This window comes from Crotalus tigris, unplaced genomic scaffold (assembly GCF_016545835.1).
Source record: "Crotalus tigris isolate CLP2741 ecotype Arizona unplaced genomic scaffold, ASM1654583v1 scf7180000019004.2909048, whole genome shotgun sequence".
NCBI classification, from domain to species: domain Eukaryota; kingdom Metazoa; phylum Chordata; class Lepidosauria; order Squamata; family Viperidae; genus Crotalus; species Crotalus tigris.
Genome location: NW_024097319.1, coordinates 1,675,895 through 1,691,352, shown reverse-complemented (window position 1 = coordinate 1,691,352; position 15,458 = coordinate 1,675,895). Strand labels below are relative to the sequence as shown.

The following is a 15,458-nucleotide window of genomic DNA, read 5'->3' as shown; positions in this document are numbered from 1 at the left end:
TAAAAATGTAAGTTTGCATGGTTAGGCAGAAATCAAAGCTCGAATAATAGAGAATCTAAAGACCATCTGTAGCAGTGATTAAGGGTAGTAAAGTACAGAAACACATTGCATCTAATTTCTTCCTAGATTAATCACAGGAAAGTAAATTGTTTTGAAATTTGAAAGCAAATCAACAAAAAGTTATCATCAAATCTCACTGGCAATTACTGCAACACACTACTAATTACTCTGTCTTAGATCTTCAGAAATATTATTATGGATCATTGCACAGTCAGCCAGATGTTCAGACTGGATTTGGCATTTTGTCTACCTATCGAGTCCTTACCCCAGGACCTGGGATAGGCAGATGTGGATGTTTGATGGTATTACAGATATTGTCGCAGGATGGAAGCAGTTCCTAGTAAGACCGCCTTTTGCAAATGATTAATAGCAAATTTGTCAATGCCAATGGTGTTCAAGTGGTGCTCCAGTTGTTTTGGGATTGCACCCAAGGCGCCTCTGCTATTGGTACTATATAGTGTGTGTGTGTGTGTGTGTGTGTGTGTGTGTGTGTGTGTGTGTGTGTATTATAGTATATATAAAGCCAAGATATTGCAATGGAGTTTGGCTTGGACAAATGTACCACTCTTACTATCAAACAAGAAAAAATAGTGAAAACTGAAGGAATCAAGATGCCCCATGAAAATAACATTACGATTCTGGATGAGGAAGATTACTACAAATACTTGGGTATCCTTCAAGCTGACAACATCAAGCACACCGAAGTCAAGAAAAAGATTGGAAGTGATTAAACTTTCCTTCTCTTTTTTTTTTTTTTTTTGGGAAATGTAAAATAGCAATAGGGACCTATTATCACATGTGATGGGAATGTCCTAAAGCCCGTGATTATTGGAATAGGATAAGAAAATGGTTGAAAGAAATATTAATGTTGGAAATAGAGCTAAAACCTGAACTCTTTTTATTGGGTATAACCACAGATAAATATGATAAGGGAATAGTCTAGTTGATGTTGCACATCTTGACTGCTGTTAGACTGGCTTTTGCACAAAAATGGAAGAACAAAGAAAACTCCCACAGATGAAGAGATACTGCATAAAATACTATCTTGTGCTGAAATGGATAGGCTTACGATGGAATTGAAAAATAAAAACGGATCAGAATATTTTGAAATCTGGGATAAATTGTACCATTGGTGAGAATCGAGGAGGATTGTTGGGTTTATAGATTAGCAATAAGATGAAAATATATATATTCTTAGGTTAGCAAATAGAGAAAATGTATTTAGTATTGTATAAAAAGTGTATATATATTTATAGAGATAAAGAATTGAATTTAAGAGAAATAATTTGATAGAAATGTTCAAACTGGAATGTAGTTTCTTTTTTTAATATTGTACTATAAATAAAACACTTTTTAAAATTCTAAAAAAAAAAAAAGATTGGAAGTGAATATATCAAGAGAATGAAGAAGATTTAAAGTCCAAACACAATGGAGGAAATACCATGAAGGCAATCAACACCTAGGCAATTCCAGTCATTAGATATACAGCTGGAATAGTGGACTGGACTCAAGCAGAACTAAAAGCAATGGATAGGAAGACCAGAAAAATAATGACAATGAATCATGACCTTCATCCACGCAGTGACATTAACAGGGTCTACCTACCAAGGCAAATAGATGGGCGTGGAATGCTGCAAGTACATCAGATGGTTGAAGAAGAAAAAATGGCTTTGGAAGAATATCTGAAGGACAGTGATAAAGATGCACTGAAATTAGTATATCAGGAAGGCTGCGGGGGGGAAGCGAGGCTGGGGCAACGGCACGTGTGCCCACAGAGAGGGCTCCGAGTGCAGCCTCTGGCACCCGTGCCATAGGTTCGCCACCACGGGACTAGAGGCATGGGAATGCAATATCTTTATCTTCTGGCATTAAAAAAAACCTTGCTTCCCTCATAAAATATAGACTCCTACAAAGTATGCTCCAATTTAGTCAGACAACTAATGTACCAAAAACAAAATATTTACAAAGAGGGATTTTCTTAAAAAGAAAACTATTTAAAAGACACATAGGGAGACTTCCGGTGGTTAAAGCGGCGATGATGGCGGCTACTTTGTAGCCGTCCTTCTGAGACCGTGTCAGATCCGCGGAGCACAGCGTTCATCAGCTGGCTCGCGGCTTGAAATCCCCTTCCCGGGCGAAGGGAAGGGGTAGAGATTGCATGAATAGAGGTAGAACCTCTTAACCTTCCCTGGATTTTTTTTAGGGGGGTAGAAAGAGTGCTCCCTCGGAGTTCATTGCCTTCTCCGCCTCTCAGCTGTCTTTGCTTCTTCGGAAGCAAAGCAAAACACCGCTACCATCTCCGCACTCAAAGCTGCTTGGTGAGGGACCTTTAAAGCGGACAGAACTGTTTAAAGGATTTTACTTAGAGTTAGAGATTTATTTTCTTTAATTTTTTCTTTTTAGTATAAGCTGATTTTTTTTTCACTTTCTTTTCTTTGGGCGGAAAGTGAGAGTGAAAGTAAAATGGCGTTTTGAAAGTTTTTTTTTTCCTATCTCGGGAAAGAAAAGACAGACTGATTGAACTGTATGCTTAACATTGTTTTTTTTCTTAAGTCTTTTTTCTTCTTTTAAACTGCCTTGGGAGTTTTTATTTTTATTGTATTTTTCCTGGTCTTTTTATTTGTAAGGATTTAAGTACTTTTTTTCCCTTTTTTAAGAAGAAAGAAAGATACTTTAAAATGGCTTCAAAGAGACAACCAGCTTCTATAGCTTCTAAGGTGATTTCTTCTCCTGTTACTGCAACTGTTCAACAACAACTTAAAGTAACACCACCGGTGCAACAACCTAAGGTTATATCTCCACCTTCTCCTCCCCCATCAGGCACATCTGCACAAGATTTAAAGGATATAATGGGAAAGGCTGTGTCTCAATTTAGGGAGGAAGTGAAGCAACTTCTGGAACAGAGCAAATCTGAAACTAAGGAAGAATTGAAGAAGGAAATGAAGGAGCTTTTTGTACAGAATAATACTATTTTGAGGGAAGACATAGTCTCAGCTTTATCTGGATTGGCTTCTGTGGTTGTGAAGCTGGACTCCAGAGTGGAAGAAGTTGAAGAAAAAGTAGAATTTTTGGATTATAAATTTCAAGATATGGAAAAAAAAGTGGAAACCTCACAAGATGATATCCTTATGTTTCAGTATAGACAGATGGAACATGCTTTGAGAATCAGAGGCCTTAAAGAAGGTAAGAATCAAGATCTGATGGAAATGGTGATTAATGATTTGGCTGTTGTTCTGAATATAGACAAAGATGAATTACGTGGAGAAGTGGAAAAAATCTACAGAGTTAATTCTTGGATTGCGAAACAGAAGAATTTGCCTAGAGATGTGGTGATCTACTTTGCTAAGAAGTCTCTGCGTAATCAGATTTTACAAGCTTTTTATAACAAAAGATTCCAGATTGCTGCTCAAGATATTATTATTTTAAAGGAAATCCCATCCAAAATCTTAAGAAGCAGAAAAGATTTTGCTTTTTTAGCAAATGAACTTAAAGCAAGATTGATTTCATTTAGATGGGAGATTCCGATGGGTATTGTTTTGAGCCATGCGGGGACACGTTATAGACTTAACACAGTTGCTAAAGCTAAAGAATTTTATAACATGGTCCTGGGTGCAGGCTCATCTTCATTTATTCAGAAAGCCTTGAGTGATAAAGAGGAGGAACAGCAGTCTGAGGGATCAGGCTTGATGGCTGCTGGGCAGGTGGAATGGATGCGTCAAGCAGAGGTTAAAGAACAGAGAATGACCCGTGCAGCATATAAACGTAAGGAAAAGGAGCAACAGAAGAAAGAAGCTAAAGAATCTGCTCATCAGTTTGTTTCAATGCCGGTGGGAGGAGCAAGACCCAAAAGTTCTGCAACACATTCTTCAGTAGCAGATCTTGAGGGAATCTTCTCCAGGCTCCTGGTTGAGGGAGATGGCAAAGTTCCTGACCTGGAATGTTAACGGTTTAAACATTCCCCAGAAGAGGAAGAAAATTTTTCATTATTTAAAGCAACACAACAATGACATTATTTGTTTGCAGGAAACTCATATTTTACTTAAAGATCAAAAATACTTAGCTAACCTTCGTTTGGGATCTCATTTTATATCTCCTGCCCCTGGGAAAAAAGGGGGTGTGGTAATTTATGTTAAGCAAAATTTACTAGCTTGTTTGGTAGAATCAGATCCACAAGGAAGATATGTTATGGTTGAACTTGGTTTATATGGTAAGAAAATACTTATTGTGGGATTGTATGCACCAAACCAGCAACAGGAACAATTTTATAAGTTGTTACATCAGAAAATAACTCTGTTGGACTATAGGTCCGTGATATTAATGGGAGACTGGAATGGTGTTTTAGATACACAAAAGGACAAAAAAGGTTTTTCTATTTTTTTCAAACAGGCTAAACTACCTAAAGCCTTTTTTGAATTGAAAGAAGATTGGGAACTGAGAGACTATTGGCGTGAACGTAATCAAGAGGAAAGAGATTTTATCTTTTTTTCAGATAGACACAAATCCTTTTCAAGGATTGACCTTTTTTTGATTACAATAGATTTATATAACAGGGTGAAGAATATTAAAATCTTTCCTAGGACATTGACAGATCATAGTCCAGTCTGGATGGAATTGGTCGCTGAGAAAGAAGAGAGGAGATCCTGGAGGTTGAATGAGAATTTATTTAAACAAGAAAAAAATGTTCAAAAACTAAAGGAATGTTTAAAGGAATATTTTGTTTTAAATATGAATAAGGGAACATCAATGTCAATGGGATGGGATGCAAGTAAAGCCTTTATGCGTGGGATTTTGATAAATATGAACAATTTTCATAGACAGAAGCAGACTCAGAAACGTAAAGAATTAGAAGATGAGATTAAATTAAAAGAGAAACTTTTAATTTCAAATCCTTTAGATGAAAAGGTTAAAGGAGCTATAGAATTGTTAAAAACACAATTTAATATGTTGATGGCTGATCAAGCTGCAACCAACTTATTGTTCATGAAACAAAATACATTTTGTAATGCTAACAAACCAGGGAGATGGTTGGCTTATCAGTTAAGAAAGAAACAGAGACAGAGAATTATAGATAAAATAAATTATAATGGTAAATTGGTTTATCAGAAAGAATTGATAAAGAAATCTTTTTTAGATTATTATCAAAAATTATATAAGAGTACTAATGTACAAACTACAGATATAAACAATTATTTAAGTAAAGCTAATTTTCCTAAATTAACAGAAGATCAGAAAAAAGAGATTAATAGTGTAATTACCAATGAGGAAGTTGTGACAGCTATTAAGCAATTGAAATCAGGCAAGGCGCCGGGTACGGATGGTTTGACGTCTATTTATTATAAAACTTTAGTAGAAGAGATGACCCAACCGTTATGTGAGCTTTTTAATAATATATTACAGGGCTTAGAGATCCCTCCGTCATGGCGTAATGCTTTTATATCTTTGATTCCAAAAGAGGACCAAGATCTCACCTTGCCTAAGAACTATAGGCCCATATCTCTTTTAAATGTGGATTATAAAATTTTTGCAAAAATTATAGCCAATAGGTTCATGGGGGTTTGGCAGTAGCTTATACATAAGGACCAATCGGGTTTTATAACTGGAAGGTATATGAAAAATAATGTTAGACAAATTATTAATTTATTAGAATATCTAGATAAAAACAACCAAGTCCCTGCAGGGCTGATATTTTTGGATGCTGAAAAAGCCTTTGACCAGTTGAATTGGCAGTTTATGTTATGTTTAATTAAGGAGATGAATTTTGGACAAAATACATTACAAGTTTTATCTAATATATATCAAAAACAGACTGCTCAACTTATTGTAAATGGGGGTTTATCAGAGGTTTTCACAATAGAAAAAGGTACAAGACAGGGATGCCCATTATCTCCGTTATTGTTTGTCTTAACATTGGAAATTTTGTTGATTAAAATTCGGGAGTCTCAAGAAATAAAAGGAATAGAAATTAATAAAAAAGAATATAAGTTAAGAGCTTTTGCAGATGACTTGGTTGTTACTTTGTATCAACCTACTTATTCGGTAGTTAAATTATTACAACTGATTCAGCAATATGGGTGTGTCTCGGGTTTTAAAACTAATAATAATAAGACCAAAATATTACCAAAAAATATGACCAATTGTGATAAACAGACTTTGGTCAATTTAACAGATTTTGAAGTTGTTGACAAGGTAAAATATTTGGGGGTTACACTATCTGCTTCTAATGCAAAACTGTATAAAAATAATTATGAAAAGTTGTGGATTGGGGTACAGAAGGATTTAATGAATTGGAATAATTTACAGTTATCTCTTATGGGTAGAATTTCAGTTATTAAAATGAATGTTCTGCCAAAGTTTCTTTTTTTGTTTCAAATGTTACCTATTTTAAAGAATGAACTTAACTTAAATGAATGGCAGAAAGGTATTAACAAATTTATTTGGGCAGGGAAGAAACCAAGGGTCAAACTTAAAATTATGCAAGATTTCCGTGAGAGAGGTGGACTCAAGGTACCAAATTTGAAATTGTATTATGATGCGGTGGTACTAACATTGATTAGTGATTGGGTGAATTTAACAAATGTAGAAATACTCCATTTGGAAGGCTGGGATTTACTTTTTGGATGGCATGCCTATTTAATTTTTAATAAAAAAATGGACCGGGTTTTTAAATCTCATATTATAAGAATTTCTTTGCTTAGGGTGTGGAGGAAATATTATAGAAGTGATTTTAAAATACCATTATGGGCCATACCTTGGCATGCAATAGAGGGAATAAAGAAAGGAGTCAAGATGGATACGGTTTCTTATATACAACTACTTAGATGGGATGGTCAAAATTGGCAGTTAAAATCTTTGGAAGATTTAACACATGAAAATTTTACTTATTCATGGTTTCAATATAGACAAATAGTGGATAGATGGAAGACGGATTGTAATATGGGATGGCTTAGAGAAGATGAAAATCTCATCAAACAAGTAAGGCATCAAAGACCAACCCATATTAAGAGGGTTTATGGGGTTTTAGTGGAAATGGACTCAGAATTTGAATTAATTAAAGATTGTATGATTAAATGGGCACAAAATATCGGTGAATCAATTTCACTGGATACTTGGGAACTCATTTGGGTGAGGAATGTTAAATTCACACAAGCACAGAACTTAAGAGAGAATTTTTATAAAATGTTTTATAGATGGCACCTTGATCCAAAGAAAATGTCCATTATGTACCCTGATCTACAGCCTAAATGTTGGAGATGTGGTTGTTTGGATGCTACTTATTTTCATATTTGGTGGTCGTGTAAAAATATAAAAGCCTTTTGGATTAAGATATGGTGGAATATTCAAAGAATTTTTAGAAGGAGGGTAAAATTTACCCCGCAATTATTTTTATTAGGTATTATTACTGACTGTGATGCTAAGGAAGTTATACTGATGTTAAATTTGATTACAGCCGCTAGGCTGTTAGTTGGACAATATTGGAAGAAGGATTCTTTGCCTACTTTGCAAGAGTGGTTTTATAAAGTTTCTTATTTGGCGGAAATGGCAAAGATTTCGGCTTTCTTAAAGGAGCAATCTCAAGAGAAATTTTTTGTCGTATGGGAAAAATGGATAAATTTTATACAATATAATTTGGATATGGAAAAATATCATTTAGTTTTCTTATAATTTGTATAGATTGTTTTTTCTTTTCTTTTTCCGTTTCTTGTTTTTTCTTTTTTATCTTTTTTTTTCTTTTCTTTCTCTTTCTCTCTCTCTTCCCTTTCTTTCTTTTTTCTTTTTTAAGTATTTTTTTTATTAATGTTTATATATATTTTATTATTATAAGATGTAAAATTTGTTTAGATATTTTAAAATTTTAGATAAGCCTATATTCAGTTCTGGGAAGTTCGGGGAGGGGGGAGGGAGGGGTGGGCTTGGGAGGGATGGGGTGAGGGTTGATTTTTTTTTGGTTGTATATTTGTAAAACTTTTAAAAATTTTCAATAAAAAAAAAAGAAAAGACACATAGGTTTCTACTTAAATTTATATTCACTGCATTTTCTAATTTGTACGTGTATAGTGGGAAAAAAACCTAATATGATAGCTAATAATACATTTGTAAAATAATTACCTTCCTTATAAGCAGTCTTTGATTGCCAATTTGAAACTACTGGATACAAGAATAAAGGATCTTCTTCTCCTGTAAGCTCTTGTCCTAGACAGAACAGATTAGACTAAATTCAACACAGTAGCAGTTTACTAGATACCTTTCATCAAAAAGTAGCATCACTTATATTATTTTTTCTCATTTTGTTAATTTTTTACTTTTCACTTATGATATACATTTGTTCTTTTTTTTCTTCAATTTTTTAAAATAGGAAGAGGAATTTTTGAAGTTCCCTGCCAACTTCCCATAAGGAAACTTAATGGGAAAGCCAGCAGAAGTTGGAAGTCACTCCCACTCCCACTGCTTTTTTGTTTGACCATGGTCATTCTGTTTCTCTGTTTCAGTAATGAAATATCTCTGAATGATGACTCAACAGGGCTTGGATTGTCTAGTTAGTATACTAAAGTTTATAAAGTACTTAAATAGAATCAGGATATTTAGGTTATTTTGTTATGTAAATACGAAGTAAGTTTCTTTGAAAACAGCAGAAATGATTGTAACTAAAAATGTTACATGCAGGATATATAGAAAAAAACAGTTTTGCAGATTGACAGATTTTAAACTCTATATTTTAAAAAGTGTAAGTATACCTAACTTATTTAGGATATGTGATGAAATGCTTAACATGCTTAACATATTTAAATATATGATTATCTTAATGGTAACAGTGGAATTAGGACCAAGATATACATATTAAAAATATACCTGCTTTTATCAGTCTCAGAAGCATGTTTTCCAGAACTTCTAAATTCTCGTTAACTTTTCCAACTATACCCATTTGTGCTCTCTGCCTTTTAGAAGGAATCTATAATAATACATTAATTCACCATTTTATATAGCATATAGCTAGCTAAAGAATTAAGGCAAATACATCAGCAGCTCTGTAATAAACAACACAGTAAATATTTCTAGTTCACTTTAATCTAATTTCAGAACACCAATTTGTATTTCATTTGAATTCCAGACCATATGATAATGAAATCAATGGTGCACCAAGTTTTAAGCCAAGCAGGGTTGTTGTGGGAAAATTGGAGGAGAAAGTATATTAGATATATTTGTCGTCTTGAGTTATTTATTTAAAAAAAAGGCAGGATAAAAATAAATAAATAAACCTAGCCCTCAAAAGTGGGATTAATAAACATAAATCTATGCCATTTATTCTGGAAACATAAACCTATGAATATGTCATACTCTTACTTCCATTCATATATATATAAATTATTGCTATGCTGGGGTTCTATTTATTCTATATAAACTACCATTCTAGTCCTGTTCAATCTGCATACTAATCTCATTCATTTCTCATCCCCCTCCACAAGTAGAGGCAATGGATAACCATTTGAGTTTTGTTAACTCCTTTAAGACTTAATTTTTATTTCTATCTACATATATCATAAATCATATAAAAAGAAAGAGAAAATGAAGAATAAGAGCAGTTACCTCTTCTTCTAGTATGTCATCTGTTCCTTCTCCAGTTATAGCCACTTGTGAGGGTGCTTGTGAGCAATCCAACAACTTTTTTCCATAGTTAATAATAACTATTGCTAATTCATATTCTTTCCATAAGCGCAGTATCTATTAAATATATATTATATAATTCTATACAATATTCACAAGTTTTTTAATTAAAAAAATCAAAATCTTGTGCCAACTTATAAAATAACCTTAGATCCAAAGAAGCTGTAAACAGGGATTCATGGGGATAGTGATCAGGAGAATTACTGCTACAAGAAGAACCCAAAAACGTTTCTACTTACAGTTTCTCCCTTCCCAGCATATCCAAACATAATCAGATGGGTGCTACCGTATATTCCGACGTATAAGACGACTTTTGAGAGTGTCGAAACAGCCTCCGAACTCGGGATCGTCTTATACGCCGAGTCATCTTATACGTCGGAAATAAGGTAGTTTCCAGCGTATAAGACGACTTTCTAGGCATTCAACTCGATGTCGATGGTCTTGCGACTCAGCGTCGATCGTCTTGCGACCTGGCGTCGAACTAGGAGGTCATCTTATATGCTGGGTCGCCCTATACGCCGGATTATACGGTATTTTAACACTGAGCGCTTAGCTTCTATCCACTCAAGCCTTGTGAAAATGTTTTCCTTCCATTTTGATCTTATTCAGCAATGAGATCTTATTCTTTCTTATTAATGGCTTGTTGCCATAACACAGTAAGCTCCGAATGATATACTGTAGCTTGCTAGCAGTTTTGCCAACTTGAAGTCCACTCATGCAGCATGCCAAGGGATTTCTCACATTCTCCCCAGTGGAACAGGGAGAGAACCCAAGGCTGTAGGGCAGCGGTTCTCAACCTGTGAGTCGCAACCCCTTTGGAGGTTGAATGACCCTTTCACAGGGGTCGCCTAAGACCATCGGAAAACACATATTTCCAATGGTCTTAGGAACCGAGACACCGCTCCACATCCGTCTCTGCATGGCCTCCTCTGCCATTTGCAAAGAGAGAGAGAGAGACAGAGAGGCACTTTCGCTTCCTTTCTCTCTTTCTCTCTCTCAGGCAGACTTACCTCCTGCAGGGCTCCTGATTGGCCCTGTGCCCAAGTGCCCCAACCCTTGGGAGAAGCGCGGCCAGGGTCTCATAGCCTTGGAGCCACCCGGGGAAGCCCCAGGATCCCTGCTGAGAGCAGCCCGATGGAGGCTCCGCTGAGCATGCCAGCCCTCCCGCAAGCCATGGTCCAAGGGAGACCAGCCCCTGCAATCCCCAGCCAGCCAGATCATTGGACCCGCTAGCCAGGAAGGTGCGCCAGAGTCCAGGCTGCCAGGAAGGAAGGATATACAGCAAAGGGAGAGAAGAGCCGCCTCCTGGGACCCGGCACTGGCGGCGGCTTCCTTGCGCTCCTCTTCCTCCTCCCCTTCTTCCTCCTGCTGCCCCCAAGGGGGCTAGTGTGGGCGCTGGGGTAAGAGGGGTGCCTGGGGTGCAGCAACCAGGCTGGCAGGGGCCACGCGACACCAGCCCCCACCACGGCTCCATCGATGGACAGAGGACGAGGCTGGGCAGCGCGGAGTCCCAGCGGTGGCCGGGCCAGGGGCAGCGGCGAGGAACCACGCCGATGCTGCCATGCCGCTACCAGAGCCGCTGCCTCCCGTCCTGCTCCCCCTCCCCGCCCGTTCAGCTGAGGACGCGGCAGAGGCCGGTCCAGGGGCGGCGGGGACCCCCAACGATGCTGCTGTAAGAGAGAGAAACAGAGAGAGGAAAGAGAGAGAAACAGAGGAAAAGAGAGGAAAGAGAGAAAGAGAAAGGGAGGAAAGAGAAAGAGAAAGAGGAAAGAGAGAGAGAAGAGAGAGAGAGGAAAGAGAAAGAGAAAGAGAAAAAGAAAGAGAAAGAGAGGAGAGAAAGAGAGAGAGGAAAGAGAGAGAAACAGGAAAAGAGAGGAAAAAGAAAGAGGGAGGAAAGAGAGAGAAAGAGGAAAGAGAGATAGAAGAGAGAGGAAAGAAAAAGAGAGAGGGTTTGGTGGGAGGCCTGGGCTCTTTCCAGCACTCTGCTTAATGACTACAACTGAGAGAACTGGGATTGTAGTTATTGTGCAATGTGGTCATGCGGCATCTTGCTTAATGAACATTTCATTCAATGACCATGATTCCGGGCCCAGTTGTGGTCATATATTGAGAACTATCTGTGTAGCTTAGTATAGCCACTCTGGGTTGGATTGGAGATGATGTTTCCCAGTATCTGGAGCCTGAAATTGTCTGGATGGGGCAGAACAAATAAACCCTAGCAAGACAGAGTTACTATTTATACTTGATGGGACTATGTCATGCATACAGTGTTGTTTCGTGACAGAGAACTATTACCTTTGAAAGATGTGATTTGTGACTTTGGGATTACCTTGGACTCATAGCTCCTGATAAAGTAGCAGATGAAGGCCATGCCCAGAAAGCCTTTTCCTAATTAACTCACTGGACGATTGCATTAGGATTTACCTCTTTTTTATTGTGTATGAGTGTGGAATCTTATCTTGTTACCTTTAATAAAGTTGATTTTTTGAATCCTGAAGTGGATCAATTGTTTTATAGCTAGACTAAGGTGTCATATCTCAAAACGTTTATTTGGTTTCCCTTCCTATAGTTTAACCAAACTTAGAGTGGGATGTGGATTTCCCCTTCAATCATCTCCTGGCTTCCTCAAAAGTGTGGTGGGAAAGACTATAACAAATGGGTGATGGCAGCAGCAAGGATATCTAATTTCCCAGTCACTGTTTACCTATGGGTACAGGTTATCTCGGAAATGAAGTATCTCAGAAGAAGGTACTGGATTGACCCTGGCATACCGTATTACACCTTGCCATTAGCAACATATGATACTGATACTTCAGACCTTACACTGGTTCCTAAATAGTTTCCAGGTACAGTTTAAAGTGCTGGTTTTAACCTAAAAAGTGTTTCATGGCTTGGCATCTAAATATTTCCAGAACAACATACTTCAGCCTTCTTGGGAGAAACAGATACTGATACTCCATTACCAAGAGGGATGGAGAACTATTCTCAGAAGTCAATGCTTTTCTATTGTAGTGCCAAACATATGGATCAGCTTTCCTATTGATATAAGATTTACCAACTCCCTGACAAAATTCAAGAAAAAAATTAAATAAACCTCTTCTATATGGATCTTCCATAGTGTACTTATGCAATCAGCTCTATTGTTGTTAACTTTTTAGTTTTTTAAAATTTTAAAATATTTTAAACATACTATGTATGTTCTAATGTTACATTTGTTTGAATCCCATTCCTAGAGATGTTTTACTGTTCCTTACAGTGGATCTTTTATGTTTTTGCTGTAAACCGCTGTGAACCAATTTATTAAAATTGGCAGTATGTAAGTCAAATAAGTAAGTATGTCACAATATGCAGTGGTAATTAATTTTGACTGATCTTGATAAAATCAATTATGTCAGTTATTCTTAGATGTCAGGACATCAGAAATCTGTTGTAAATGACATTGGAAAGTTAAAAAAAATATATCCTGGAACACAATAGCAAACCATTCCCATAATGTTGCAAAGAAAAGAACAAGGACGTGTCCTTGGGGGTGCCCAAAGTTGAAAAAGACTTCTCTTTTATTGTTCATATACTTTAATTACAAAGTTCAACTATTTTAAACTATGTAAATAATATACTATTTTAAAAACAATAAATACCTTTGCTGTGAAAAAGCAAGAACAAGCTATCATGTGCTGAATACTATCAAAGCATCCTGTTGATTTTCTTTGGAATATAATAATTGGAATTTCTTGAAGAACCACGAGATACTTAATAATGATCTGAAAACACAGTAAGAAATGTGTACCATTACAGAATATTACATGTATAAATAACTAAAAATGAATCCTTGTACTGTAAATGTAAGCATTTAAACTTCTACAGTTCAGTTTTAATACAAAATAAACTTAGGTAATTCATGTCACCTTAATTTCCTATTAAAAATGGAACCTCCATGTTAGCATGCTATCTATCCATTTTGTGTGATGACTTATTCTCTGAAAATCTAGCATCTTCTGCGATTCTCAATAAAAGAACTCACTTTATCAGATCTTTATGCAGCTTTCTTTGAATCAATATGGTCCCAAACATACCCCCAGGACTTCAATGCAGTCATACAACAGTCCTCATAATTCATAGAATCTAATTCTATTTTTGTGGCTTCCCAGCCTGTTTTGGAACTCTAGGATTCCCTTCCCTAGGACTGCACTATCCGATGGACAAAAATGGCAAGTTTCAATTGTGTAATTTATTACTATCACCTTTTCTTTCTGTTTGTTTTATATCTTATATTTATATTTCAGCATAACTTTTATACAACCTAACAATAAAAAAATGAACTCAAATCTGTTCCTTCAACTCCTTAAAATAGAAACAACTAGTCTTTTCCACTGTTAGAAGTGGCCCCAGGAAAGACAAAAATGTCTGCCCCTCCCAGAAATGTTCTAGTCATATCAAGTTCCCATACTCTTCATGTGTCTCAATTCTTGCTTGGTTTTGACCCAGAAATATAATGTACTTTTTCAACCATTTGTGTCAACTATTTTACTCTTACTTATTTTTTTATTAGAGTATTGAACTAAACATTATATATACTTGTATTTTAAGAAAAACTCTTACCTGAATGACAGGTTTGGAGGGAATCTTGTGATAGATCAGGGGAGCTACAAGACCGTAACAATTAACAACTGACTGCAGAGCATAGTGAACATCATTTAGCCAATTACTAAGTTCAACTGCCACCAGCATTCGCCCACATTCATCTATTCTGGCAACCTAGAAAGAAAATTTTCATCTACGTATTATTGTTACAAAACAGAAATATGAAAAATACTTTTGCCATCTGAAGCAGCATATTTTGGGTCCCTCATTTTTATATACTTCTGATGGGTTTTATAACATTTTAAAATGCAGATTTTATGGTAGCAGCTGATTAAAATGCAGTATCACAACAAAACTGCACTTTGGAAAGTTTTAATGCACAGTCTGCACAATGACTAATGAATGAGTGGAAGAAAATACCATCATTTTAACTTCTGCCCCTTTTTTCATGAAATGGGCAAACATTTAAATATAAAAATGACATTCGTTTGCAGATCAGAACACAATTATCATTCAGATGCCACAGTTCTTCAACTATTACGATGCAGTTCTAAACTCAAAACAAATACACTAATATGTGCATTAAATAAAACTGTTGTTAAAAATAAAAAAGGAAAGAGATGAATAAGAATAAATGGTAGATCTTTTTTTAACATTTGCAGATGGTTATTTGACCAAATAAATTCATACTTCCTCTCTATTATATTAGTCATTAAATTTAGGGCATAAGGTCTATAAGGACAGGAATGAATTTGAATATTTAATCACTTCTTCTTTCCTGCTTTTTTTCAAATTATTGTTTAGAGGCAGGAATGTCCACAGAAAGGGTCAAAAAAGTTAAGATGATGGCCATGACTATGCAGTTGAAGACATCTCTTTTTAGATATGCCATAAAAAGGGGGGAGCTTTAATTATGCAGTCAGAACTGCCATCTTGCTTTTTTTTAACCTTCCTGTTGATATCCTAGTTTTGAGTTATTAGGGAAACTAGAATTAAAGCTCTTGCAGGTTCAAACAATTTCATCTATTGAGGTGCAGAATATAAATAATCAATAATATGGAATTCATTTTTAGTTCAAAGAATTTCAGATTTGAAAGTATTATGCTGAAAGTTCAAACACCTGCTTTCAGTACAAAATCAGTAGTCTCAGTGATTTT

The 15,458-nt window shown here is 36.0% G+C and overlaps 1 protein-coding gene across 8 annotated transcripts in view; it reads right to left on the bottom strand.

Moving 5' to 3' along the window:
* CFAP54 (cilia and flagella associated protein 54) overlaps positions 1-15,458 on the bottom strand; it is a 186,702-nt gene that overhangs the window by 123,514 nt on the left and 47,730 nt on the right. For all 8 annotated transcript variants that reach the window (XR_005558519.1, XM_039358159.1, XM_039358161.1 and 5 more), the window contains 5 exons: positions 14,320-14,475; positions 13,359-13,481; positions 9,643-9,777; positions 8,908-9,007; positions 8,167-8,250 (listed from right to left, as the gene is read on the bottom strand). Coding sequence is in view for 7 of the 8 variants with exons in the window: in XM_039358159.1 (XP_039214093.1) it covers positions 8,167-8,250; positions 8,908-9,007; positions 9,643-9,777; positions 13,359-13,481; positions 14,320-14,475 (598 nt within the window). In the remaining variant the exon portion in view is untranslated. The remainder of the gene's footprint in view (positions 1-8,166; positions 8,251-8,907; positions 9,008-9,642; positions 9,778-13,358; positions 13,482-14,319; positions 14,476-15,458) is intronic.